The sequence below is a fragment of the Acartia tonsa genome, chromosome 13, assembly GCF_053477335.1.
Source record: "Acartia tonsa isolate MP-2025a chromosome 13, ASM5347733v1, whole genome shotgun sequence".
Lineage (NCBI taxonomy): Eukaryota > Metazoa > Arthropoda > Copepoda > Calanoida > Acartiidae > Acartia > Acartia tonsa.
The window spans coordinates 9,207,422-9,234,779 of NC_137272.1; the positions used below are offsets into that span (position 1 = coordinate 9,207,422).

The window sequence follows — 27,358 nt, forward strand, 5'->3', positions numbered from 1 at the left end:
ATCATATAAAAATCCAGAAGTTATTTGATTCAAAATGGACATACTGAAATTTTGCTGTATGAATTGTAATTTAAATATAAAAAAAAATAATTTTTGTTTAAGAAACCAAAATTTATATTTTTATTAAAATCACATTTAATCTATAATTAAGTTATGCCACAATGTCATAATGTCATTAGAATAATGCTATGTTTAAAACATGTGGAACTAGTCATAAGACAATAAACTATAAATTAGTTTACATCCCCAATGAAAAAAAAACAATACCACCCCTTCTGTAAAATAGGTTGTAAAGTTTGAACTATGTTGGAATTTGAAACCTGTCAATCAAATTCAATAATAGTGTTCAAAGTCTGTATAGGCTAGCGAAAACTACAACGTAGTCATAAAATATTTGGTACCAAAGTAATTTACAGTCCAATTTTTACTCCTTGCCCGCTTTGATCTATACCCATGTATTTGACATAATGAATTAAGGCTAATATAGTTTCACAGTTCGTCCGTTTGACTGTCAACTGCTTTTAACTCTTATAAGTTTATATTTATTGTTATTTATGGCCGTATGTCTTGAGATAATTGACCTATTCCTTCAATAAAGTAACTAAAAATTTAAGAAGGACAAATTAAAAGCTTCTCTATAAATGTAAGAATAATAGATTTTTTGTTTCCAAGATCTTACAGGACATTGTACACGTCTAGCTACTTTAGAATATACAGGGATATCATTGGATAAGACAATGAACGATTGATTTATAAACATCCTTAATAAAGATATACAAAATTCCTCCTTCTGTAGATTAAAATAATTGATTGAACGGTTGGACAATACTGGTTTGCAACTAACCAATCAAATTAAATAAAAGTACCCAAGTTTTGAGCCAACGAATTTATGAACGTGGCTATAAAACTTTGCAGTTCAATGCCCCTCACCTTCCTTGAGTGTATATAGCATAAGGCTAATAAAAATTTAAATTGGTTAGTTCTATGTCTTTAGAAATTAAAATAAATTGATTTATTAACTGTAGAAAGTGTGTTCTTTTTTTCAAAGACTATAAAAAGCTTCACTGACCACTAGAATAACTAAAATTCAACTGATCCTGAACATTTACACGCTATACAATTGAAAATCTTCAAAGCTCAAAATTATAGTACACATTTTTACTATGGTAACGGAATAACTTACTATACAGCCACATTTTTTTTGTAAGATGAAATAGCGATAATTGTCTAGATACTATAAATAAAGGCTCTATAATACGTATTTTCGGCGCTGTACCTCCTGTCGAAAACTGATCCCCCCCCCCCCCCATCCCTCATTATATAACAAAGGTGTTTTTCTATTCCCCTCCCTTGCGGTGGTCTTTACCCTGCGGAGCTACCCAGTACCCAATAAAACCTAGAATAAATTAACCTAAAGTAATAACTAAAAAAAAACGAAAATTACCCCCCCCCCCCCCCAAACAAATATTTTTTTTAGAATAAAGGGTGGGGGGTTAAATGTTTAATAGACAATTTGCAGTAAACTGACAATTCATCTTATCGTACAATTACTTGCGAATTTATAAACAAATCCAAAGATTTTTTTTCCTATTTTCCAATTATGTTGGTTTTGTAAAAAACTCTATGATAACAATTTTGGGCTAAACTTTCAGGAAATTTATTTGGCTTGAAATCAGGAATGTTGGAGTATAAGAAGAAAAAAAGTTTTATGATTGTTAATTCTAAATATTGCTTATGTTATGGATCAGCTTATTTTGTGGGAGGGGGGGGGGGGATTATTTTTTTTTAGGAGCGATTTCTCTCTCTTGGAAGGGGTGGTGTTATCCTCCATAAAAATAGTTATTAACCTTCTCAAGGACCTATGACAAGCTACACTGCAGTAAAATAGATCTTTTCGGTTTAACAGTTAGCAAGATCCTTTGGTACAGACAAACAGACACAGATCCTTTTACTTTTATATAAGGATGATGCCTTAAACTATCCCTTATTTTTGAGAGGCAAACGTAATTCGTATACAATAATAACCTTATAGCTTATTTAATTGAAACTACTTTATAATATAGATAGATATTCAAGTCTCGCCGGCGCGAAGTTTGTGGATTATTCAAATTTTCGTGAGAATTAGGGGCTAACAAGATCAATTGCATCCATTTGAATTTACATCTGATTTGAATAGCTCCTATTATTAAGTAGGTTTGTTAGAATAGACCTACAGATTTTAAACATTGAATGACAAACGTACGTTGAGTAATAAGAAGATTAGTGTTAACTAAAGTTTTACATTTTAACGACAATTTTACTGTACACGTTAGGTCACGGTTTTCTCATGAAATGAAACCATATGAAAAGATTTTATTGGGTTACTATTTCTAAAAATTTAAAAATGCGTAGCTTCTTCAAAATCAACTTATTATTTTTGATACACAAACCCTCACGTTTATATTCTATTTTTAAAGAAAAAACATATTCATACCCCTACAAGGGCTCCAACCCCGTGGGTCTTTTATATCCTCTACTTAACTTAACCAAAACTAAACAAAGTATAAAATACTGTGCAATTCTTAAGAATTTTTTTCTGTTTATAGGCCTAGCATAATTTGATGTTGTCGTCCTTGTTCATATTTAAATATCTTATAATACGTACTGTTTAATTACAAAGAGGCGTGTATGTGTGTAATCCGCGCATGAACGCACAGACACACACACACATACACACTACTGCGCGCGCGCTCATTGCACACATTCCCCTAAGCGCATTTTTTGGTGCATTAAAGCAGCTACTCTACAATTCGTACGTCAGTCTGCACGTCCCTTTTGCTATTTATGTAGCGCAGCTATACTCATTATTTTTATTATTTGTGACGACCCGACCGTCTGTGCATGGAATTTTTGGCTCACTCCAAGAGTGGAAAGTTCTCACATAAGTTATAATTCTCAGGGGCTTTTAAAGGCAGAGCTTTGGTATTTCTAGTGAAGATTCTCTTAACATTACGCTGTATTTGTGTAAGTCATTATCCTTGTTTTATGTATATTTTATTGGGCAACCAATTATGTCCATTTATTTATGATTTTATTGAGTACGAAATTTTGGAGACGACACCATTTCAGTAGTTTCTAAGGGAATAACCATTGCATTGCTTTTAAAAAAAAGTTGCGTCGCCCTTGGCCTCTGAGTGATGGTGGGGTAAGTCAAACAAGCCCTAAAATCACTCAAAACTTTTTTAATAGAGGTTGTAAGAATTTTTAAGCCAAACCCATTTTAATTTTATACTGAAGACGTTAAAAAATTCAATTTATTCATTGCTAATATTTATGTTGACTTTAAAGCCATTTTATAGAAGACATCAAACTTTCCAAAACAACATTTAACAGATAATCGACGTTTCAATGCATGGCTTTCTTCTAGAGGTCTCAAAAGTATGCGTAATATAATATGTTGCCCCTGTTTTCATGAAGTGCATAACGCCTTAAGTACTTATAATTATTAGATGAACAGACAGACTAAGTTTAAAAATAGATGCTCTTAATAGGACTATCCTTTTTGTGTGTATTATAGTAGTACAGAGTTATGTACAGAAGGGTTTCTCTAATAAATCATACTAAACAAATTTAAACTGTACTGCATAATAGCTACAAAAGAAAAATTTTTAAAGCGAAGCTATTTAATATCTAGGGACTAAAACCTTTCGTGTGTCCGACGTCTGGCGTTAATATTTATTGGGAAATGATGAATGGATTTTAAACAGTGCATAAGAATTTGAAATAAGTATATATTGCGAATAAATATTGATGATATCCACAGATCTAGAGGAATATGACAATGGCCTATAAATTGATATATATACATCCCCAATGATTTTACACAAAATTACACCTCTGTAGATTAAAATTAGTGGTTGAAACGTTTACACACTCAACTTAATAAACCAACCAATCGAAATTCACTGAAGTCCCCAAACCAACGAATAAGAAAACTACGCCCCTAGCACCTAGGAACTCACGGGATAAGAAGGGGAAGCATGTAGCCTAAACCCAACCTAAGGTTGAAATATAAAAATCAAATAGCCTGAAACCATCCCGAGACCTATATGAAGCTTCCCTAAAATTGACAACTCAATCAGTTAGGTAGTCATCGAAATCTTTATGGGACATCATGATTAAAGATTTATGTTGGTACATAACGACAGCCATTTTATATTTAACAGTATTAGTGCTTGGCCTGGCTCATTATTGTAGGTTATACTGGCCGAAATCTACGGCGCTTTCTTTGATAGTGCCTGTCTATCTTTTAGATAAATTGAAATTTAAGTGGTAAGATTATATATTTCTATGCCTAACCCCCGTCTTTACCAACGCGACGGTGCGCTAACCCGGGAGGGAAGTGGGCGGGGGGGTTACATATTCCCAAAAAAACCTAACATAACCAGACATTAAGTAATTATTTATTTTAAAAATAAGGGGGATTGGCACAGTCGGTGATCAACAAGGCACTTTGAGAAATAATTTTTGCATGAAATATTTATAGTACACGCTTATACAGTAGAAAAAAAGGATGTTTAAAATAACAATCAAAGCTTAATAAAATATAGACTGAATTAATAAACAGTAGTGCAATATAGTTACTATTTAACAGGCATAAAATGTACATAAAGACTTTTTAAGGTAACGATTATAGAGTTGCTATGGTTTGATAATTGTACCTAGCTGTTTCAGGAATTATCATTCAAAGTTGGAATTTTAAAGGAGAATTTTAAAATATCTAAAATACAGTTATCCGTGATAAACGTACGGACGAACCGACATAAATAATATAAAAGATTTGCATCGAAAAAAATGACATGTTGCATTTCTTAATGCAAGTACAAGCCATAAGTAGGCGGTTGGGTGGGCATTAAATTCCGCATAATTAGTGATTCTTTTATGGAACAAGATGACAACATATATAAGAGCAAAGCTTAAAAAAATCAGACTGTCAGTCTTTAGATAACGATTATATAGTAACTACGCATTTAGTATTTTAACCCTTAACCCGGGGGGGGGGGGTGGTTGACCGATTAAAGTGCGGCAACGGGTTAACATTGATAAGAAAAATTTCGGATAAAATCGATAGGACATCATGCCAAAATTAACAATAATAACAGTCAGTTACGGACTGTCGGACGGACCAACACTAAATGTAGAAAAGCTTCGCTTAAAAAAAGACACAATAGAAAAAAGCCCAAGCGAGGCAGTTTGCGCTGTTATTTTTATTTGCGATATTTGTAATTTATGTGGGGAAAAGATTGCACTCCAGATAATTTCAGGGATTTAAAGGGATTTTCAGGGACGCTACATTTATATATACATCCTAAATTATGGTAAACAATTTCAAGCCTTCTGTAGAAAGTTTGGAACCAACCAAAGGAAATTCAATAAAATTACTCAATTAATAGACTAACTTGGTTATAAATCTTTGGTACCAGTGTAAATTACAGTCCAACGTCCCCTCCCTCCCTGGTTGATTTACAATTTTCTTTGTTGTAATTTTAGTACATTTTACACCACCCGCCCTTATCAAAGGAACAATAGTATAATTATAACTTTATAATTTAAATTTTAGTTGATTATAAATAAAGCAATCTTAGTGATTAGCTTGCCTTTATTAGTTAAATCTAATTTGTGAAAAAAGTGATTTTTTTTTACAGAAAAATGGTGTTATATTTTGAGGTCTTGTTTTATCTTCAAACCTCTAGTTTAGTTTAGTTTAGTTTAGTTTAGAGTGGCGAGCGAGCAACATCTCATTCCTCTCTCTGCCCTATGTGTATGTACTAGCTGTACACTACACCCCCCACTCTTTACTATTTCCCCTCTACCCCACACCCGTGGTCCCTCCGTGTGTCGGTAAAGGGAAGATATGGTAGCCAAGGGCAAACTTGCATACAGTTTTGGCACCATATTTTACACCGCCGTATAGGTTAATTGGCGGTGTAAACCGTTTATACTATCCAAGTTAAAATCTATCGCCAAAAGTGAATCTGAAAACTTTGTAAAACTTTGTAAAATAAAAATTACCGCTATTTCCTAATCTTGGCCACGTGTACTGGGGGCCAAATCCGTGCCGAGCCCTCATTGGTCGAATAAAACGTCGCTAAATACCATTGGCTAATTCATACGTATCACTCTCCTGATTGGTCCACCACTGTAAACAACCACCACCACATCGAGTATTAGGACTCACTCAGCTAAAAATGTCTCCAGCAGATCCAGGCCCCGACTTTTGGGCTAAAATGGAAGTGATTATATCCAAAAAATTTGATACGTATGATAAGGAAAAGGCCAAGGTAAGACACAACGAACTTTTTAATAATTTTGCTAGTCAAAAAAAGGAAATAGACGCGGTCAAAAAACAGTTTTCCGTCCTTAGTGAAAAAATTTCTACTCTCGAACAAATTGACGGCTTTAAAGACGCCAAAATTGCGGCGGAAACTATGAAAGCGATACAGGATAGTATAACGGCATTAGAGAGAAAAACAGTAAATAAAATTACCGATGATGACAATTTCAAATTGTTCCAACTATTTCAGAACAGCTGTAGAGAACAGAGGTCCAGGAGCTGGACAGCCCGCATCTCCAACTACCAGTCCCCACACTGCCGAGAGAAGATAACGATGTACAAGATATACAACGAGATCATCCTCCCATCACTGCAGGTAGCCAGAAAAAACGGCCTCATCGATTACGTCCCCCAGTACTGGGGGGACGTAATCGAATACGCTCACCACCTCCCATTTGATCCAAAGAAGAAGGAGATCCCACAAGCTCTCTTCAGATTTCATAGTAGGGTCTTCCTGACCGCCTTTATGATCTCTAAGCGGCCCATCATGGACGAATACACAGCCCGGCTTAACAAGTACAAGACGTCCAGCCAGAGCGTGTCACCCGCCCCCTACTTTCCCAACCGGCAGCTGAAGATTCAGTACGATTCCACGAAGTTAAACAAGTCAGTCCAAACATTCCTACACTCAACCAAGCTCGTGTCGAGGACGAAAATCAGTGGGGAGACAGTGGCGTTCCAAATCAAGGCCGGGACCAAGTGGTGGAAGGTCCAAAACCCATATGCTGACACCTTAATTGGCATGACCAAGCCATTTCCTGGACAAGAGAATCTGTTCAGCTCCAGCCCACTCCCGCCCCTGGCTAAATTCAACAAATTACCCTATGCAGACAGAGGATTATTTTTCCCCAACTCCACATTCTGTAACCCATTAATTACAGACGAAGACCTGAATGACATGGGAGGCCCCCCCCAGGCAAGCAACGTTGAAGAATTCCCGCCCATCAACTCGGCAGCTCCCGCCGTCGTCAGCGCAGTAACGGCAGCCGCCGTAACTTCAGAAGGCGAAGGAGACCAGGATGAGTTCCTTGATGCCGTACAACGAGATCCAGCCAGCCCTGCCCAGCCATCAACATCAGCGCCAGCAGAGACAGCCAGCCAGCCAGCAGCAGAGGCGGGACAGCAGAAACAGCCAGCACCGCCACAGCTACAGAAAGTCCTCCCACAAAGAAATGCTAAGAAGCTAACTAAATGACAGTAAGATATAAATGTTTAGATAAGTAAAGCATATTTTAAAGTTATAATTCTTAACTAACTAAGCAGCTATTCTCTGAGTCAATATATATTAATATTACCACTACATATTGTTTGTATGATTTTTTATTTTTTATTTTTTATGTTAAACATAATCACTTTGCAAAGGACTTTACTATCGCATTGAAATCTAAGATGTTTTAACTAATATAAAATATTAATTCGTCGGTACCTACCTAATTATGTTATGTTATAATTATGTTATAATAATTTTTTTTATAATATCTAATTAACAAACTATTATCTACATATTATTTATTTATCTCTCTACCTACCTACCCTCAGCTTACCATTTAAATAATTACTTCTAACTAATTTACTGAGGGGGGGGGGAAAGAAAGTAAAGAGTGGAGGATCTTATACTCTACTAACGTTTTATCTATTCTACCCTCATTGTAAATATATTATTATTAATTATGTTTTTAGTATGCTAATTTGTGTCATATTTCAGATGTTTCCACCGAAGAAAAAACGAGATTATCCTCCTGCATTGCACCTAGGCTTCACACCAGTATCCTATAAACCTCCCTAATGGATTAGATGAACAGGTACCAGTTGATCTTAATCTTAACCCGACACTTGATCTCCTTAATCCCATGTATGGCAATATCCTAGACGGTTACGATAACGAATTTGGCATCAATTGCCGCTATCTTAATGAAAATGAAGCAATAACTAAATTAAGATCATTTAAAGAACAACTAATAATTATATTTTCACTAAATTGTCAATCTATCCAATCTAAGTATACTGAAATAGTAAATTGTATCGATAAATTCTCAAGCAAAGGTACGAAGCCCGGCGTTCTTGCTTGTCAAGAGCTTTGGGCTAATACCAATGCCAATTTTGATGTATTTAAAGTTGATGGATATGATTGGCATGTAAACTTAAGGAAAAATCAAAGGGGGGGAGGGGTGGGTCTATTAATTCAGAAACAATATAAAGTAGTAAGAATGTTTGACAATATCTCCTTTAAAGAAAAAATCTGTGAGTCTATATGCGTAAAATGTTCGTTTAATGGCTTCAAATTTTTAATACTTAACACCTATAGGCCCCCTAATCAGTCTAGTCAAGAGTTGGATCAATTCTTCGAGGTATATTTGGAACTGCTTGATAGGATACTTGCATTAAACCTCCCATTTTTTATTGTTGGCGACATTAATCTTGATTTATTCAAGATTAATGAAAACAACAGTCCTAGTATGCGTCTGCTAGAAGCACTTAATTTCAACGGCATCCTTAATACAATAACTAAGGCCACTAGAATCACTAGAAATACCTCTACACTAATAGATATTTTTGGGGTGGGAAATTTTATTCCTAACTTAATGCTTTCTTGTGTTCTAACATCACAAATTAGCGACCACTTATTATTAATCAATGCCTTTAGAATTGGCGGCAACAAAAAAACCCCCCAACCAGTTTCATATGAAAAAAGATTACTAGGTGAAGATAACATCAATTCACTTAATGATGCATTGTTTAATACTGACTGGTCCAGTGTTTTAAATCAAAATAATGTCAATACTGCTTACAACAATTTCATTAGTATTTTTCTTGGATTGTACAACACCTTATGCCCCAAAGTCAAAGTAAAAAAAAACCTTAAAATCCAGCCCCAGCAACCTTTCATGGACAGCCATCTTTTACGCATGAGAGAACACAAACATTTCTTGCACGATATATTTCTCAGGGAAAGGACAAGGGAAAGTGAGGTGGTGTACAATCAATACCGTAATAGTTATAATAGAAACATCAGAAGAGCAAAGCTAGAGCACTATAGGCAAAGTATTAGGAATTGTGGCAGAGATAGCAAGAAACTTTGGAGATGCCTTAAAGAAACATTAGGTTTTAATCAAACTAGCGCTGAGTGTTCATATTTAGAGGTAGGGGACAGGAAAATTGAGGGTGACCAAGCTATCGCAAATGAGTTCAATTCATATTTTAGCCAAATCGGCTCCTCCCTTCAACCTGAGATTCCAACAACTGAAACACATTTTTCTAGTTATCTTCCCCCTCCCATGCAAGATTCACTTTTTGTTGAACCACTCTACCCATTCAAAGTCATAAACCTAATTAGGAATATTAAGCCAAAGCGTTCAACAGACATAAATGACATAAGCATGTACTTAATTTCCCGATGTGCGGATGTAATCGCACAACCCCTCACATACATCTATAATCTTTCCATCCAAACAGGTATCTTTCCCTCAGGCATGAAGATCAGCAAGATCATTGTCCTTCACAAGTCTGGATCTGTCAATCAGGCTGATAACCATCGTGGTATCAGCTTGATTGACAATTTCAGCAAACCCTTAGAACGTCACATTTGCGATAGCTTAGTGAAATTTTTAGATGATAGGTCCTTTTTTAACTGCAGGCAGTTTGGGTTCCGAAGGGGTACTTCTACTTATCACAATGTTCTTGACCTCTCTAATATGATCACTCAATGCTTAACTAGGAATAATTCATGTCTATCAATATTCTTGGATATCAGAAAGTGTTTCGACATGATCCCGCGTAGGATCTTGTTCGAAAAACTTAGGAATGCAGGGATTAGAGGAGTTGCATTAGATTGGTTCATCTCATACTACACTGACAGACGTCAACAGGTATTCTTTAAAGGGTTGTTTTCATCCACGCTGGAAGAAATTATCATAGGGGTACTTCAAGGATCAGTTTTGGGCCCCATCCTTTTCTTGATTTACATTAATGATTTGATAAGTTGCTGCCCAGAAGTTTTTATCAATCTTTTTGCTGACGATGCCCTCTCCTTCATGGAGAGGTCATCGTTAGCTGAATTAATTGATCTAGCAAAAACAACCATCCCAAAACTGACCACTTGGTACAACTCGAATAAATTATTAATCCACCCCTTAAAAACAAAGTGTATGATTTTTACTTCCCCCAGAGAAGTCTTAACCCCTGAAGAAATACAAATAAAAACTGAGTTTAACGTTTTTATAGATATGAACAGCGTGGGTGAAAGCTTCCCGGAAAAGATTACTAAACTAGAATTAGTAGACGAAAACAATGAAGGCTCTATAAAGCACTTAGGTATCTTACTAGACACAAAATTGAAGTATTCTTATCATCTAAAAAAAGTCCATGCAAAGATATCAAAAATAATTTTCTCCATGCGCATCATGCGCCATCTTTTAGATAAGAAGCATCTTCGAATTTTGTACTCTTCCTATGTTAAAGCAAATTTAGAATATTGTTGCCTCCTTTTCACAGCTTGTCCAATGTATCTTTTAACTCCCATAATTAAGTGCCAAAAGGCGGCAATAAGAATAATTGAGAACTTACCGAGCAGAGCCCACACGGCTGATTATTTTAAAAGTAATGGCATTTTACCCTTTGATTTATTAATTAAATATAACGCAGCAAGATTTATGCATAGGTACTTAAAAGGTCTCCAACCTGAAATTTTTGACAATACCTGGGAATTTGCCAGAGACCGCCACAGGTATAATACAAGAAACATTAACAATTTTGCATATGCACAAGGTGCAAACAGAAACTTTCTTTTAAATTCTCCTTTCCATGCTTTCCCAACAATTTTTAATAGCCTCCCAAATTACATAAAATCAGTAGAAAATGAAAAAGAATTCAACCGTAAATGCCATTCATACTTTTTAAACCAAATAAATTTTAACTAAATAACTTTTAACCCAACTTATTCTTTATTTTATATTAATGTTCTTAATTATTCGTCTCTAAGTTTCTTTAACCTCAAAATATTAGGTATAAGTCCTGTAAGGACTGAACCTATACCAGGGGAGGGAGGGGGGGACGTATACAAAATTCTTTACCCATTTAATATCTGTATTTATTTATTTATTTTATTTACCTACTGTAATAGGACCTTCCAGACAAATGAACGGACAGACAGCACATTGTTGCTGTTAAAACTTCAAAATATTAGGTATAAGTCCTGTAAGGACTGAACCTATACCAGGGGAGGGAGGGGGGGGACGTTTGCAAGATTTTTTACCCACTTAATATTCACTTTTACATATTTACTGTTATAGGACCTTCCAGACAAATGAACGGACAGACATCACATTGTTGCTATAGAACAACCTCAAAATATTAGGTATAAGTCCTGTAAGGACTGAACCTATACCAGGGGAGGGAGGGGGGTGGGGCGTATACATAGGACATATATGTCTATAGGACAGACATCACATTGTTGTAGAGTAGCATTGATATTATTATATTATTATATTCCAACATAATATTACACAGAAAGCAAGGGAACAAAAATATCTATCTTTTTTCAACCTTCTAGATTCTAGATAAGTCAGATAAATTAGTAACAAAGTAACTAGATATTCTTTTTTATCTTTCTAAAACAGTCATTCATCTTACTCTAATTATTTTTTTTTTTTACTCATTTTTCTTAAACTCTTCTCATCAAATTTTACCTTAATTTAACTTCTAGTTTAAAATGCATCAAATGGGATAGTTTACCGCTGGCTTCTTGTGGAGCAGCCTCGAATTTATTTCGGAGGCTAGATTCGACTCGATTGACAAGGAAAAAAAAAAAAAAAATATAGGATATCAATTAGAACTGTCTATCAATATCAATGTCTGTTAATCTCTATTATTTTTAACTTTACCGTCTGTTACTCAACTGTATAAGTGGACGTGGTTTGGCGCGCCGAGCGCACAGGATCTTGGAGCAAAATTCCACGCATGCAGCAATCCTCTCCTCGAAGATAGGAGCGGCAGACTGCATGCGTCGCAACAAACTCAATCTGGACAGACAGCTAAGCCTGGTCTTAGCTGCCGCAGCGAGAAAATGTGCCCTCGGCCGCCAAATCACGTCTATATCAAATTTGTTCCTATAAATTCATCTAAAAAACATGAGAGAATCACTCTATCAAAGAACAATAACGTTAAACTGATGTGCCAAAGATTAAACAAGTTAATATCTTCTATTTTAATTTTAATCCTCAAAATTTTCTTCTTTCAATTCATATTAACTTAATTTTAAATTAATATATAATCAATTATCAATAATAACGTTATGCAAACCAATCATACAATATCTTATCCTAACTTATCATGTTTTAACTTAATAAGAATTTGATCGATAGAACTTTCTATCCCGGAACCCAATATTATTATTATTTTTTACTTTTAAAAAACTCAACGCCCATACAAAATTAGTTGTTCTTACAAAATTCTTATTTGTATCATTTCTATTTATCTTTAGGCTTTATCTTTAATCCTTTTCTTTCATTTCTTGTCTTTTTATCTACTTAGGTACCTAGTCACGCCTCTCGTAACTAAGTATCCTTGTTATTGCAAAAATTAAAACTTAACAATTAAAATAAATAAATTCTAATGTCAGGTCGAACCTAGCAGATAGTAAATATTTGAATAATAAGTGTTCTTAAGTGGTTATCATTCATTCATTTATTCATTTATTTATTTTTCTTAAACCATACAGGGATGTAAGGAATCTCAAGTAAACGGTTGGGAGGAGGATCAACTGGTTACCTATAGAATTGTGAGATTTTTATCTCACGGGATTAAAAAAAACTCAATTCAACATTTATCTAATCCAGGGAACTTTAGGACGGTGGAAGCCGCAGTTCAAGACGGGATTGGGAACGCGGTAAATTCCGCGGCACTGGTAACTTAATCGTACCGGTCTTACCCTGGATGAGCCCGTTTATTCTAAAGTGGAACATCTGTCATAATGGCACAAATAGCATACCCAGTAATTATTATGTATCATGTATTGTAACAGTCACACCAACTGTCACATTTTATTATATAGCTAAGTTGCGACTTGGTAAGCACCGCGAAAACCAGCGGTTCAACAACCTCAGCAGAGGTTAAGCCAACCACTCGCCGCTCAGCTGCTCAGTGTTCATAATTGTATTAAACATGTCAGCAAAAAAATATTATGTAGGTGAACAGAGAAGGAGTAAGTTCACTACAGCCCTGAGCTAAGGTCTATAATTATAAATCATTTATTAAAATATCACCTGATAAAGTTATTGTAATATATATGAAAGATAATAACTCTGCAACCTATTTCAGGAAGAAATCATTATTATAAACATGCATTCTCTTTCAGGAAGAAATCATAGTAAACCATGTAACTTTTATCAGTAACCCGCCCTAATTATATGCACCTTAAGGAAATAAATTATTATTATTATTATTATTATTATAACAGGATGTGTGTTTGTCGGTCCGCTCAAATCTTATAAAAAAGGCTAAGTCATATGAAAGTGACAGAAGTTCTGTCTGTTTGTAGCTAAGGATCTCGCTAACTGATGAACCGATATGGTCCGACTTTACAGAGTAGCTTCTTATGAGGGAAGGTTTATTTATATTTTTTGGAGAGTAACTCCACAGGGACCTCTAAAGGGATAAGACAATGGCTATTAAATTCATATACATCCCCAATGATGATATAAAAACCTTTACATTCTGTACAGTTTCAATTAGTGGTTGAAACTTTTGAACACTCACTTATTAAAAATTTTTAACTAATAAGAAAACGTTATTACAAAACTTTGAGGACTAGTGTTATCAACAGCCCAATGTCCCTCCCATTTACCTCCACCCCCCCAAAAAGAGGAATACATTTCTTGTAACACTAATATTGAAGGAGTAGGGTGAATTGAATATACAAACTCCCCACTTTCCCCAGGTGACCCTGGAGGCCTCTAGGGGCCAGGAGTAGGCAATATTAAAAAAATAGATAGTAACAGCTTTCAAACTTTCGTGACTAAATAAAAGTTTTCACAGCAAAATTACGTAAAAATTATTATCTTGACATTTGCCCTTAAATGCTTTCAAATATGTTTCTATATATTTCAAAAACTGTACAAATTAAAACTTTACAAAAGTAAAGATTGTCTAGGGACCGGGCTCCTTAAATATAAAAAAACAAGAATGACAACATCCACTAAAAAATCTAAATCATACGGTAGGACATACGATCATTAAAATTGCAGAGAATTTATAAGACTCGTTTATTGAATGTTGATGTCTGCAATCATCATACCAAAAATTTGCTGAATAGATTAAATATACCAAAATCAAAAGGTTTTAAATGGACCTACGTAATATCTAATAATAATTATATAGTTGCCACACGTTCTGAATTGAACCTAACTTTACAAATACCAACAATTCAGGTTTGATAATGAAAAGAAACTTGTAGCGGGCTAAATTAACGATACCCCCTTCCAACGCCTTCTTTCCAACTGAATGAACAAACTGTCTAATAAATGACTGGGAAAATAGCAACCTAAATTGACGACAATATCCATTCATAATATCCACGTATATTCTACATCCATTTATAGGGTTAAGAATTTAGTGTTTAGGGTAATGAAAAGGATAAGACAATAGGCAATAAATTTATATACATTCCCAATGAATGGGGTATTCCTGTCCAGTTTTTTGTTTAGGAATGAATATTTCTTACCCTCGTGAGTAAATGATGACCTATCTGTCCATCATTTATTCCCTCGATAGGTCATCATTTATTCACGAGGGTAAGAAATATTCATTCTCATTTAAACAAAAAACTCATTTTTTTATGCTAAAATGTGGTTTAATTTTGGTTTTTAATTTTCATTTATTTCCCGGCTATGATCATTTATATCCCTGATATCAAGTGTCTTTTAACCCTTACAGCTCGGGCCCCAATTCCCACCTTAATAGATCGGGGGGGGGGGGGCTCCCCCCCTCTCTATCTCGGCTCCTGTTACAGATAAAGACGTAAAATTATAGGTCTCTAGCTGTAATAGAAGCCACGATATTCATGATATATGTCTGTAGTAAAAGCCGGACAAAAATCAGTCACAAAGTCGGTCAGGGAGCGGTCAAACGGTCATAACACCACTTTTCTCAGAAGGTCATTGATATCTAAGTATTCACCAAAAAAATTTTAGGTTTCTACCTTATACACAAAAATCATAATGTAGAAATTAAGATTTACTTAGAATTTTTTTCTAAATTTGGTGCTACCCAACCGACTTTGACCGGACACCACGACTGACACAGATCAGATATCCTAATAAAATCAACTCTTGCCGACGTATAATTACTAAACTTAAATAGTCATGAAGTCACAGCACTCCATCTTACCTACAAAAAAAATGAGATTGAAAAAACTAGAGGGGAGGGGCTCTTGGAGCCCCCCCCCCCCCCCCCGATCTGTAAGGGTTAATAATTAATAAAAATTCAAAAATCTTCCAAAAAAAATTAAAAATCTTCTAAAAATGACTACCTCCGGTAAATAAATGATTACCTCCGGGAAATAAATGAATATTTACATCCACTATTTAACCCTTTACAGTCGGGCCCCTTGCCGCACCTTAATCGGTCGGGGGGGGTGGGGCGTTCAACGCCCCCCCTAATTATCTCAGTTCCTATTAGAGCTAGAGGGCTAAATTTTTCTGTGCAAGTCCCCTGTTTGATAATGAATTTCCGACCTTTTATAAGTCTAAGTCAATTTTCGCTTCCTTCACCCTTTTATTTAACAACCTTTGTTTTTAGGTCTTTTTTTATTTAAAAATTTCAAACGGCTGTAATTTTCTTATTTTTGAAGCTAGAAGAAAATTTTTTTCCCAGAAAATGTTTAATTTTATGTAAATTTTACATTAGAAATATCAAAATATAAATTTCAGCGGCCGCAGCTGTACTTGGCAGCTGCCAGCAGCCGCAGTCGGCGGTCGGCGGGAAAACGGCGGCGGATCTTCATGAAATTTTAATACGTTATGTAGACATGTAAGAAAAGCTTAAGTTTAAAATTTGAAGTCTCTAAGTCAAAAATTGCGGCCACAGGAGCCTTTTAAAGATTTCTGGAGTCCTGGAGGATCAGGACCTGCAGGATCATACCTGGAACCTGAAAGTGACTTGAACACCTGTATTTCATATAAGGATGTACTACTAGAGGATTTTTTTAGTATTTTGGTATGATAAAATGCTTTGTTTTAGTCAAAAAAATATTTTTGCTCTTTAACTGGATGACCCTGCCAGGTTTGCTGGCATCCTGTGCCCGCCAGGATGGAGATATTCAAAAAATTCCAACTCTCAGTTGTGTGTCATACCCATACTTAAAAAGTTAAGCAGTTTGGGCTCTTTATCTTTCACACACAGAAAATGAGATAGAAAAAACCGGATGGGGGGGCGTTCAACGCCCCCCCCCCCTGACCGTTAAGGGTTAAGGGGTTGTTTATATGGGAATGGGGTTTTCCTGTCCAGTTTTTTGTTTAGGAATGAATATTTCTTACCCGAGGGAATAAATGATGGACCAATAGGTCATCATTTATTCACGAGGGTAAGAAATATTCATTCCTAAACAAAAAACTGGACAGGAATATCATTCTCATTTAAACAAAAAACTCATTTTTTTTTATGCTAAAATGTGGTTTAATTTTGGTTTTTGATTTTTCATTTATTTCCCGGCTATGATCATTTTTATCCCTGATATCAAGTTTCTTTTAATAATTAATAAAAATTCAAAAATCTTCCAAAAAAATTTGAAAATCTTCTAAAAATGACTATCTCGGGGAAATAAATGGTTACCTCCGGGAAATAAATGAATATTTACATCCACTATTTAAGGGGTTGTTTATATGGGAATGATAATGCAAAAATTATCCTTTTTGTAGATTTAAATTATTGGTTTAAAGGTTAAGTTCCAACATAGCTATAAAAACTTTGGGTTCCACAGCAATTGAATTTACAGTCCAATCTCCCCTCCCTCCCTGTGAAAAAAAACATTAATTTTCATTATCAAGAGTTACATGTCAACTTACCATTTCTGTTTTATATCAGGAATTAAGATTAAGTAAATAATAAAACAATGATGACTACGTCCAATATTAGCAAAGATTTTTTGATTATATTTAAGCAAAACAAACGTTAAGAAGGAAAGAAGAAGAAATATAAAACATACATTATCATCATTAACCCTTAACGGTCGGGGGTTGTGGGCGTTGAACTCCCCTCCCCTCGTTTTTTTTTCTATCTCATTTTCTGTGCGTGAAAGATAGAGGGCTGTAACTGAGTGACATTTTACTTATGGGTGTGACACATAACTAAGAGTTTAAATTCTTTGGCGGGCACAGGATGCTAGCAAACCTTGCAGGGTCATCCAGATAAAAAGTAAAAACATATTTTTTAAATACTTTCCAAAGCTTCCCAAATTTCAATTTTAAGGAGGGTCATACTTTGATCACTGTTTCTGATCACTTAATCCCTGAATTAGAGAACTTTATATACCAATATAAATTTCTTTTCCATGTTTTTGTGATATTAGGACCAATAAATTACTATTTTCGACATATTGCAACTAAAATATTGGTTGAGAGAAAAAGTATTTTTGTATGTAAAATTAACTGGATAGTTTAAGAGTATTCTAATAAGGTTATAATATAAGTCTTTGAAGTAAATAAAATCTGATACATAATCTTTGTTATTTATAGAATTAAGTCTTGATATTTTTCAGGCTCCTTCCTCTCCCTTCGAATACTGAGTTCAATTAATTTTATTTGTTTTAAAAAGTCATGGATGTACAAACAGACAAAGTGAGTTATAGGGTAGATGTTCAGCTGTCATAAAAAATATTAAAAGTAATATGTGATATTTCAAAAGAGTTGACAAAAACTTGATACTCTTTTTTATAGGACTGACTGAGTGACATACGGAAGGACACACATAAAAGTAATGAATTAGCTTTGCTACAAAAAAATTATTTAAATTGTTATTTTTGTTGCAGGATGAACAGGGCGATTTTGATCGTAGCGGAGGTATGGGGAGCAGATCGTACCTGGCACCCCCACAACCTCCATCCTTCTCAAGCAACAGGCTCAGAAGGGTCAACTCAAGCACATTGTCACTTAACAGGTAAACATCACTGGGATCTTAAGTGATAGGACAAAGGACGATAAAAGGACGAAAAATAGGAGAAACAACATTCAACTAGATTTAAATAAAAAATAAGTGGATACGTTTGCATGAGCCCTGTGCTCGCCACGATGGTAATATTTTAAAAAATCAAACTTTTCTTAAGTTACTTGAAAAATCAAACAATCAAATAGGTCTTATATACTATACACAGAAAATGAGAACAAAAAACAGGAGGAGCAAGGCGTTTTTAACCACTATATCTCGTGATCTTTTAGGGTTACCTTTTAGCTGGACAAAGTGTCTCAAAATCAGCCATGTGACGTCATAAAAATTAGAGAGATGTGAGGTGAAACAAGAAAGAAAACCTCTAAAAAAGAGATGGTTAATCCATCATTTTTATGACGCCACAAGACTGATTTTTTGACACACTTTGTCCAGCTACGTTACCTTCAATCGCGGATTTTTTTTGAAATATGATAATACATGGTTATTATAAATTTAGAACGAAAAAGAAGAACTTAACAGTAGAGGAACTATATGTTGAAGTGGCCTACACAATTCTACACATGATTGGCTGTGATTCGGATCAGGTCACAAATTTCTTAAAATCCTATTCTGGGGGGGGGGGGGGGGTAGATATACCACACTTTTCTGGGATCTTGCTGAGTCAAGTATCAACTGTTGGGAATATCAAAGGATGACTCCATGCAAAATTTGAGCCGGATCCGGCCAAAACCGGCCGTGAATTTTATGAAAAACCGGTTTTTTCCGGTTTTTAGGGGGTATCTGTAAATCGATTCAGCTGGAGCAAAACCGGTTAGAGGTACAAAAAATTTTACTTCACATGAAATTTAGCCAATGCAATTGCGTACAAAAATGTACTTCATCATCAACTTGATTGGACAACTCTTTCCCCTCCTAAATGTCCATTAAAACCTCGGAAACGGCAAAAATCGCCAAAAATCACGCCTTCGGCGGCAAATAACGGCTAAACGGTCAGCCGGAGGCGAATAAAACATAAATAAAGAAATGTTTGCCTCAAAAAGTTGTTCAACATCAAAGAGATGCTTGAAGTCTCTAAAACGACTCCTTCCTCTCCTTTAAGGGGAAAAACTGAAAAAACGTGATTTTCAAAAGTATGCCCACTTCGTGGGTGTGGGGGGCACTGAACCCGTCACCCCAGGGTCACCAAATATAAAGTCTAGGCGGCCCACAATGCTGAATTTTCACCAAGTGAAAGTCTTGTGTCATTATCTCTTATGAGAAAAAAGTTATTAATTAATTAAAATTTCAAATTGTGATTTTTTGATGGATTTCTTTGATGAAATGACAGGCTGGTCAATTTTTAGGCCATTTTTTGCTGTTTTCGGCCCGCCACAACCAAACGGTTTGAGATAATCTCATGGGACCTTTTGCCTGACCTAAGCCTGGTTATTTGTAAGGTCTAAGAAAAAAAAAATCCCGGATTGGATGAAGCACGACGTCGCTGCGTGCCGTCAAAAATCGTTGGTCGGCTCATTTTGCCCCCTCAAACCCTCACCTCGTGCCATTTTTCTGTGTAAAGATTATAATTATAATCTTTTGCGTAAGTCTGTTTTTTTCCCTAGACCTCACAAATAACCAGACTTAGGTTGGGCAAAAGGTCCCATGAGATTATCTCAAACCATTTGGGCGTGACGGCCCAAAAACCGCAAAAAATGGCCTAAAAATTGACCGGCCTGTCATTTCATCAAAGAAATCCATCAAAAAATCACAATTTGAAATTTTAATTAATTAATAACTTTTTTCTCATAAGAGATAATGACACAAAACTTTCACTTGGTGAAAATTCAGCATTGTGGGCCGCCTAGACTTTATATTTGGTGACCCTGGGGTGACGGGTTCAGTGCCCCCCACACCCACAAAGTGTGCATACTTTTGAAAATCACGTTTTTTCAGTTTTTCCCCTTAAAGGAGGGGAAGGAGTCGTTTTAGAGACTTCAAGCATCTCTTTGATGTTGAACAACTTTTTGAGGCAAACATTTCTTTATTTATGTTTCATTCGCCTCCGGCTGACCGTTTAGCCGTTATTTGCCGCCGAAGGCGTGATTTTTGGCGATTTTTGCCGTTTCCGAGATTTTAATGGACATTTAGGAGGGGAAAGAGTTGTCCAATCAAGTTGATGATGAAGTACATTTTTGTACGCAATTGCATTGGCTAAATTTCATGTGAAGTAAAATTTTTTGTACCTCTAACCGGTTTTGCTCCAGCTGAATCGATTTACAGATACCCCCTAAAAACCGGAAAAAAACCGGTTTTTCATAAAATTCACGGCCGGTTTTGGCCGGATCCGGCTCAAATTTTGCATGGAGTCATCCTTTGATATTCCCAACAGTTGATACTTGACTCAGCAAGATCCCAGAAAAGTGTGGTATATCTAGGGGGGGGGCGTTGAAAGCATTTAGACCCCTTCATGAGGTTTTTTGGACTCTCATTTTTAATCCACCCATTTTAGAGTTCGTTCGCTTGTTTCTAATCGTTTTTGGAATTACTACTCCAAAAATCAAGATTATTGGAATTAAATTTTTATGGTTGCTTTAATTTGTAAATTGTACCTTACTGTTACAAGAATCATTTTGCAAAGTTTTAAATCATTAGCACCATTTTCATATGCCTATAATTTTGATCAGAGCCATTCATCACAAATTCCAAGACTGACAGATGATATACAATTAATAGTTATTAGTCGCATTGTATCGGCTTTCCGCGGATAGTAAAATAAAAAATCATAAAATTTATTCCAGTTTTGTTGACCCTGAGGGGCCGAAGGCACAGGCCAACAAAACGGGTGTAACTTTAGGGTCTTTTTTTGTGAAAATATAATTGGTATTCAGATTTCTAAAACGGAGCTGTTAAACCACATAAAAGATGCTTTCCAACTTGATGAAAATAAACACCAACATTTACTGGATATCGCAACCATGAAAGAGGTAGTTGTTTAGTAGCGAATCTACTCCTAAATTCGAAGTGTCTGTTTGAAGTGATTTTTTTTAGATAAACAGCTGGGCTAATTGTGTTCCTATATTAATAAGCATCTTCGTAAATTTTTGTTTGTTTTTTTGTGGAGGGGGGGGGGGGAAGGGGTGGTGAGAGCGTTAATATGTGGTAAGTTGAAGCGTTTCAGCTTACCGTCGCGAGTTCGAATCCAAACGAGCCCCTAGCCTTGAAGATTCTACCAATAAAGAACTAGCAGTAGTTACTACTACAAAGATATATTTAAAACTGAATACATTTACAATAGGATTATTACTATATATACAAAAATAGATGATAACAATAGGTTAGGTTGAAGGGGGTGTGGGGAGACGAGGGCGGAGCCCTGCGGCAAAAGGCATTTGTGGGGTAAGCTGCAGTCAGGGGGAAGGCAAACATCTCCCGATAGGATAGTTGACTGGGGCGCGGGGTTGTAAAGTGGCCGCGTCCCTCCCACTATTAGACGGTCCAATCTGACCACTGCCTGTGGGGTCTCAGCATGGCCCCGGAGGGGCAGGGGTGAAATGGTGATAAAAGGATTAGCGCTGAACCGTGGGGGGCGGCAGCTTCTCCCTGGGGCACAGCGCAGTGTAGGACAGCTCGAGCTACACAGGCCCCTCGGGACACTCGTTGCTTGGTCTGGCTGTGGTTGGATATCATCATGGTCAGCTCCCGGTTGGTTCCCAGCTGGGGGTTGGCGACGGCCAGGCCCCGGCGTTGGAAGTTAGGCCTTGTCTGCAGGACTATTTCTGTCTTGGCGGGTAGCTGGACACGGAGACCCAGGCTCACTCTAGAGGCTCCCAGGGGAGGGACAACGATGGTAGTGGGCGCGTAGAACTCCATAGGGGCGCCCATCTTGTCCAGGTTACTCGGCCTCTTGGCTCGCACTCGGATGGGGACGGCGGTCATCTGGAGGGGGCACATTGCTTCTGCTTCACCCTCGGGGGCCGCTACTTCCATCTCAGTGGCAACTTCTCTTCCTGGGGGCTCGCTGCTGGCAGGTAGGGGCTCCATGTCCGCGTCGGGATTCCAAACCGCATTGGTGGGTGGTTCTGGGGCCGGCGGCGCCAGCGGTGGCTCGCTGGGTTGGTGCTGCAGGTTCTCCTCCACCGGGTCACGATCCTGGCAGCTAGGCTGTGGGGCTTCTGTTGCTGCGTTAGCCGGCTGATACACGGGGAGCTGCACTGGTCCACTGGATGGCACCGCCGCGGCTCCGGCCGGCAGCTCAGTGGCGTCTTCGTCGCCGTCCAAGTCGTCCTGAATGTCCGTTGGAATCTGCTGGGCGGTGACATCTCCCGTGTATTTGCGCAGTCGGCCAACATGCGCGGTGATTTCTGAGATCCTGGCTGTTGGAGAGGCGGGGCTGATGACGTAGTGGACGTCCGTTGCCCGGCTCACTATCTTCCAGGGGCCGGTCCATCTCTTGGTAATCTTGGCTGCTTTCCCTGGCACCAAGCGGGGGGCCAGATACCAGACCAGGTCTCCAACTTCGTACTTGACCGTTCCCTCGTAGGCTGCCGCGCTCCTCCGGATGGTCCCTTCTTCTCGCTGCTGGATTGCGTCATACACGGCGTGGTATCGCTGCAGGAGGGCCTGGACGTTTGCTGGGACTGACGCATACTCAGTGTCCGGCAGCCAGAGCACCAAGTCCACAGGGATCTTGGCCTCTCTCCCAAAGTAGGCCAGGAAGGGGGTCACGCCCGTAGACTTGCAGGTCTTGGTGTTGTAGGCGAAGGCAATAGCGGGCAAATGCGGCTCCCAGTTGTTGTCGTCTCGGTCCAGGAACATCCGCATGCCTGTGCTGAGCGTCCGATGGAACCTCTCGACTCGGTTGGACTGTGGGTTGTAGGGCGGTGGATGTGTCAGGCCAATCACAAGCTTGGAGGCCAGTTCCTTGAATACCTGGCCAGTGAACTCCATCCCATTGTCGGAGTGGATCTTCAAGGGACATCCAAACGTGGCTAGGTGGCGGTGCAATAAGGCCTCGGCCACCGTGAGGGTGCGCTTGTTGGGGATGGCGTAGAGGTTGACAAACCGGCTGAACCCATCTTGACAGGTGAGGATGTAGCGGTTCCCGGCTGGCGTCTCTGGTAGGGGCCCCACCAGGTCAATGAACAGGACTTGCTGTGGATACCCCTGCCGGGAGGGCACGTGTATCCCTACTTTCAACCGCTCCTTGGTGACCTTCTGTACGCACTCGGGGCAGGTCTGGACCATCAGGCAGACGTCGCGGGACATGTTGGGCCACCAGAAGTGCATGGCAACGCGAGCTATAGTGGCGTCCATTCCATGGTGTCCAGCCATGGGGGCTACGGGGGCCAGGAAGAACGCGTCCCGCCAGAGGGCCGAAGGCAGCAGGTTCTCTCCCCTGTCAGGGTCTTGTCAGTGGTGGTGAGGCAGCCATGTTCGTCGAGGCCAAGTGCTGTGAAGCGGCTGGCGCACTGCTGCTCGTCTCGGTCCTTGCCCCGGAGCTCAGCCTTAGTTGGGGGCTTCCCGTCAGCCACCCACTGGCGGACACGGAGCAGGAGGGGATCCTGGGTCTGGGCTTCCAAGACTCGTGCTGGATCCAGCCGTACTGTGGAGGGTCTGCCAGGTCCGGGCTCCCCTTGCTGGCAAAGGTGGTGGAGATACTCGGCCTGCTCTGCTAATTCTTCGGCGGACAGGGCCGGCATGTTGTCATCCTCCCGGCGGCTGAGGGTGTCGGCGTTGGTGTTCTGGGTGCCGGGACGATGGCAGACTGTGAAGTCTAGGGCCGCTATTTCCTCCTGCCAGCGGGCTACCATCCCTGTGGATGCATTCAGTGACTTCATTTGTAGCAAGGCCGAGGAATCAGTGTTGATCTGGAAGCTGCGGTAGGACAGGATCCCGTGGAATTTCCGGATCCCATACATGATGGCGGCCATCTCTCCCTTCCAGGACGGGTAGCGGGTCTCAGGGTCAGTTGTCTTGCGCCCCATGGCGGCAATGAGCCTCTCCTTGTCGTCCTGGCACTGGCTGAGAATGGCAGAGATGGCCCAGCTGCTGTAGTCCGTGGTGAGCTGGAACACGGCTGGCAGGTGAAACCTGGGTGGTGCTCGGATGGGGGCTTGGCGGAACTTGTCCTTGAGCTGTACCAGCTGGGCTTCCATCTCGGCTGTCCATGTCAGTGTCTTGGCCGTTTTCTGCCGATTCATCTCGTATGTGAGGTCGGCGTATTCCGGGATTAACAGCCGTTAATACCCCAAGAACCCCAGGAGCGCCAGCAGGTCCTTGGGGGTGCTGGGGGCTGGCCAGTCGAGGATGCGGTCGATGTAATCCTCTTGCATGGCTATGCCCTCGCGGCTGAGGGTGTGGCCCAGATAGTCTACCTTGGCGCAGAACAGCTTGGTCTTGGAGGGCTCGAGGCGGATTCGTCCCCTACGGTGGGCTTCCAAGACTTCTCGGAGCCTAGCCAGGTGGGCCCAGGTGTCGTTGTGGAAAGACAAGACATCATCCAGGTATGACTGGAGGTTGGCCGTGCCCAATGGGTTCAGAACCCCGGCGATGAACCTGGAGTAGACGGAAGGTGCGGTGGCTAGGCCAAAGGGCATCCTTTTCCACTGGTACAAGCCCCTAGGGGTGGTGAAGGCTGTGCAGGGCCGGCTATCCGCGGACACTCGGATGGTGTAGTACGCAGCCACTGCGTCTAAGGCACTGTAGACACGGTGTCCCCCGGCTCGTTCTACCAGCTGCTGGATCTTGGGCAGGGGGTAGCTGTCTAGCTCAAGGCACTTGTTGAGGGTCCGGTAGTCGACCGCCCAACAGGTGCTCCCGTCCTTCTTCTTAATGGGCACCAGGGGGCTGCTCCAGGCCGAGTCCGAGGGCTCTATGACTCCTTCCTTCAACCAGGTATCCAGCTGGCTTTCCAACTCAGCCTCCTGCCGAAATTTCTGGCGGATCGGCTGGGTCCTTGGCTTGAGGCGAAGTTACAGCTCTACGACGTCGGTGCAGCCCGGGGTAGAGTTGGAGAATACGTCTCTGTACTCCGACAGCATAGTCCAGACCTCCTTCTTGAGCAGGGGGTCCTTGCGCAGGAACTCGTTCTCCTCCATCTCAAGGTCTGCCCACAGCTGCTGCATATCTGGGGGTTCAGCAGGCTCTTGGAAGGAGTGGAGGCGAGGGGGAGGCTTGTCGGAGACCTCCAGGACGTCGGGCTTCACCAGCTCCCCTGCCACGGGGAGGCCGGCGTTCAGCAGGAGAGGCATCTCCCCCTCATTTACCACCAGCACTCGGAACACGTTGGCGGAGCCAGGCCTGTGCGCATACAGGCCTTCTGGAATGACAAGATACTCCCCAAACCTTTGTTCCGCCACTTCCGAATCCAGGGAAGTGGCGGCAGGGAATGTCCCGTCCTGCAGCGCCGTGGGTTCGAATCCTGAGAGGTGACGGCAGGGAATGTGCCGTCCTGCCGCGCCTTGGGCTCGAATTCTGCTATCTGTCGCAGTGGTAGGCCTTACTTGTGTGCTGGAGCTTCGCAGCCACACATCACCTTCTCAGGGAGACCAGCTACGCAGCTGTCCGTCTCGTAGGTTTGGCCTGGGTGTCCTGGGGCTTGTCCCAGCTACACATGCCAAATTAGACTCAGTTCTGTAGCCGTCTGAGCTAAATTATCCGATCGCGGTGGTTGCGCACCTAGCGCAGCTCCCACACGGTACGGAAAACGCCGTCGACTGGCGCTTTTAGCAGGCTAAATCTGCTTGCCGTAGGCCAGAGGCCTACGTAATGCGTTCAAAAATGATGCAAAATCGACCTAAAAAGGCCGTCTCGCGGGTCAGTTGGCTTCTTAGTTGGCGGCTGACTGTCCCCTTACTTGCAAAAGGGTCCAATCCGAGGTAGAATTGGCTAGTTTTAGCAGGGCTCGATTGAAACACGCTGACACCAAGATGTGGTAAGTTGAAGCGTTTCAGCTTACCGTCGCGAGTTCGAATCCAAACGAGCCCCTAGCCTTGAAGATTCTACCAATAAAGAACTAGCAGTAGTTACTACTACAAAGATATATTTAAAACTGAATACATTTACAATAGGATTATTACTATATATACAAAAATAGATGATAACAATAGGTTAGGTTGAAGGGGGTGTGGGGAGACGAGGGCGGAGCCCTGCGGCGGTAGGCATTTGTGGGGTAAGCTGCAGTCAGGGGGAAGGCAAACATCTCCCGGTAGTATAGTTGACTGGGGCGCGGGGTTGTAAAGTGGCCGCGTCCCTCTCACTATTAGACGGTCCAATCTGACCACTGCCTGTGGGGTCTCAGCACGGCCCCGGAGGGGCAGGGGTGAAATGGTGATAATAGGATTAGCGCTGAAGGCTTGATTTGATAAGCCGCTGCGTAGCAACTCTGTGTAATGCCCGTCCGTATGCTGCCGTCTTACTACAAATAAACTTTTCAATAAGGAAGCCTTGGTTGTTAGAAGATGGTGTGGTGGGGAGGGATAAAATCTAATGTATTTATCAAATTTATTGGGTATTATTTGTCTTTCTCAAGTGGATATATTTATTTATGCAATTTTTTTTATTTTTATATGTCGAACAACTATAATACGTCATGCATGTCATAAGAATAAAATTTTTAACTATATAATATTGTTATCATAAATATGTATTACATTTTAAGAGAATAACTATATTTATTTTCATATCATATAGGTACAAGCTTTACTTATAATTTATAATCTAAAATATCTTATTATATGAAATGTCATCAAATTATTTTGTTGCTGAACTGGCGAGCTTTCTCCAATAACACAGTTGAAATCTTTCCAAAGCCTCAATTCCAAGATCATACAGCCCTAGAAAAAATAAAGT

General features: G+C 39.7%; 1 protein-coding gene across 1 annotated transcript in view; it reads left to right on the forward strand.

Moving 5' to 3' along the window:
• The window catches only part of LOC145335507 (protein unc-13 homolog 4B-like), a 122,719-nt gene that overhangs the window by 28,699 nt on the left and 66,662 nt on the right, over window positions 1-27,358 (forward strand). Inside the window, exons 4-6 of the mRNA XM_080181288.1 lie at window positions 18,393-18,520; window positions 19,026-19,113; window positions 21,397-21,492. Coding sequence (XP_080037414.1) covers window positions 18,393-18,520; window positions 19,026-19,113; window positions 21,397-21,492 — 312 coding nt within the window. The remainder of the gene's footprint in view (window positions 1-18,392; window positions 18,521-19,025; window positions 19,114-21,396; window positions 21,493-27,358) is intronic.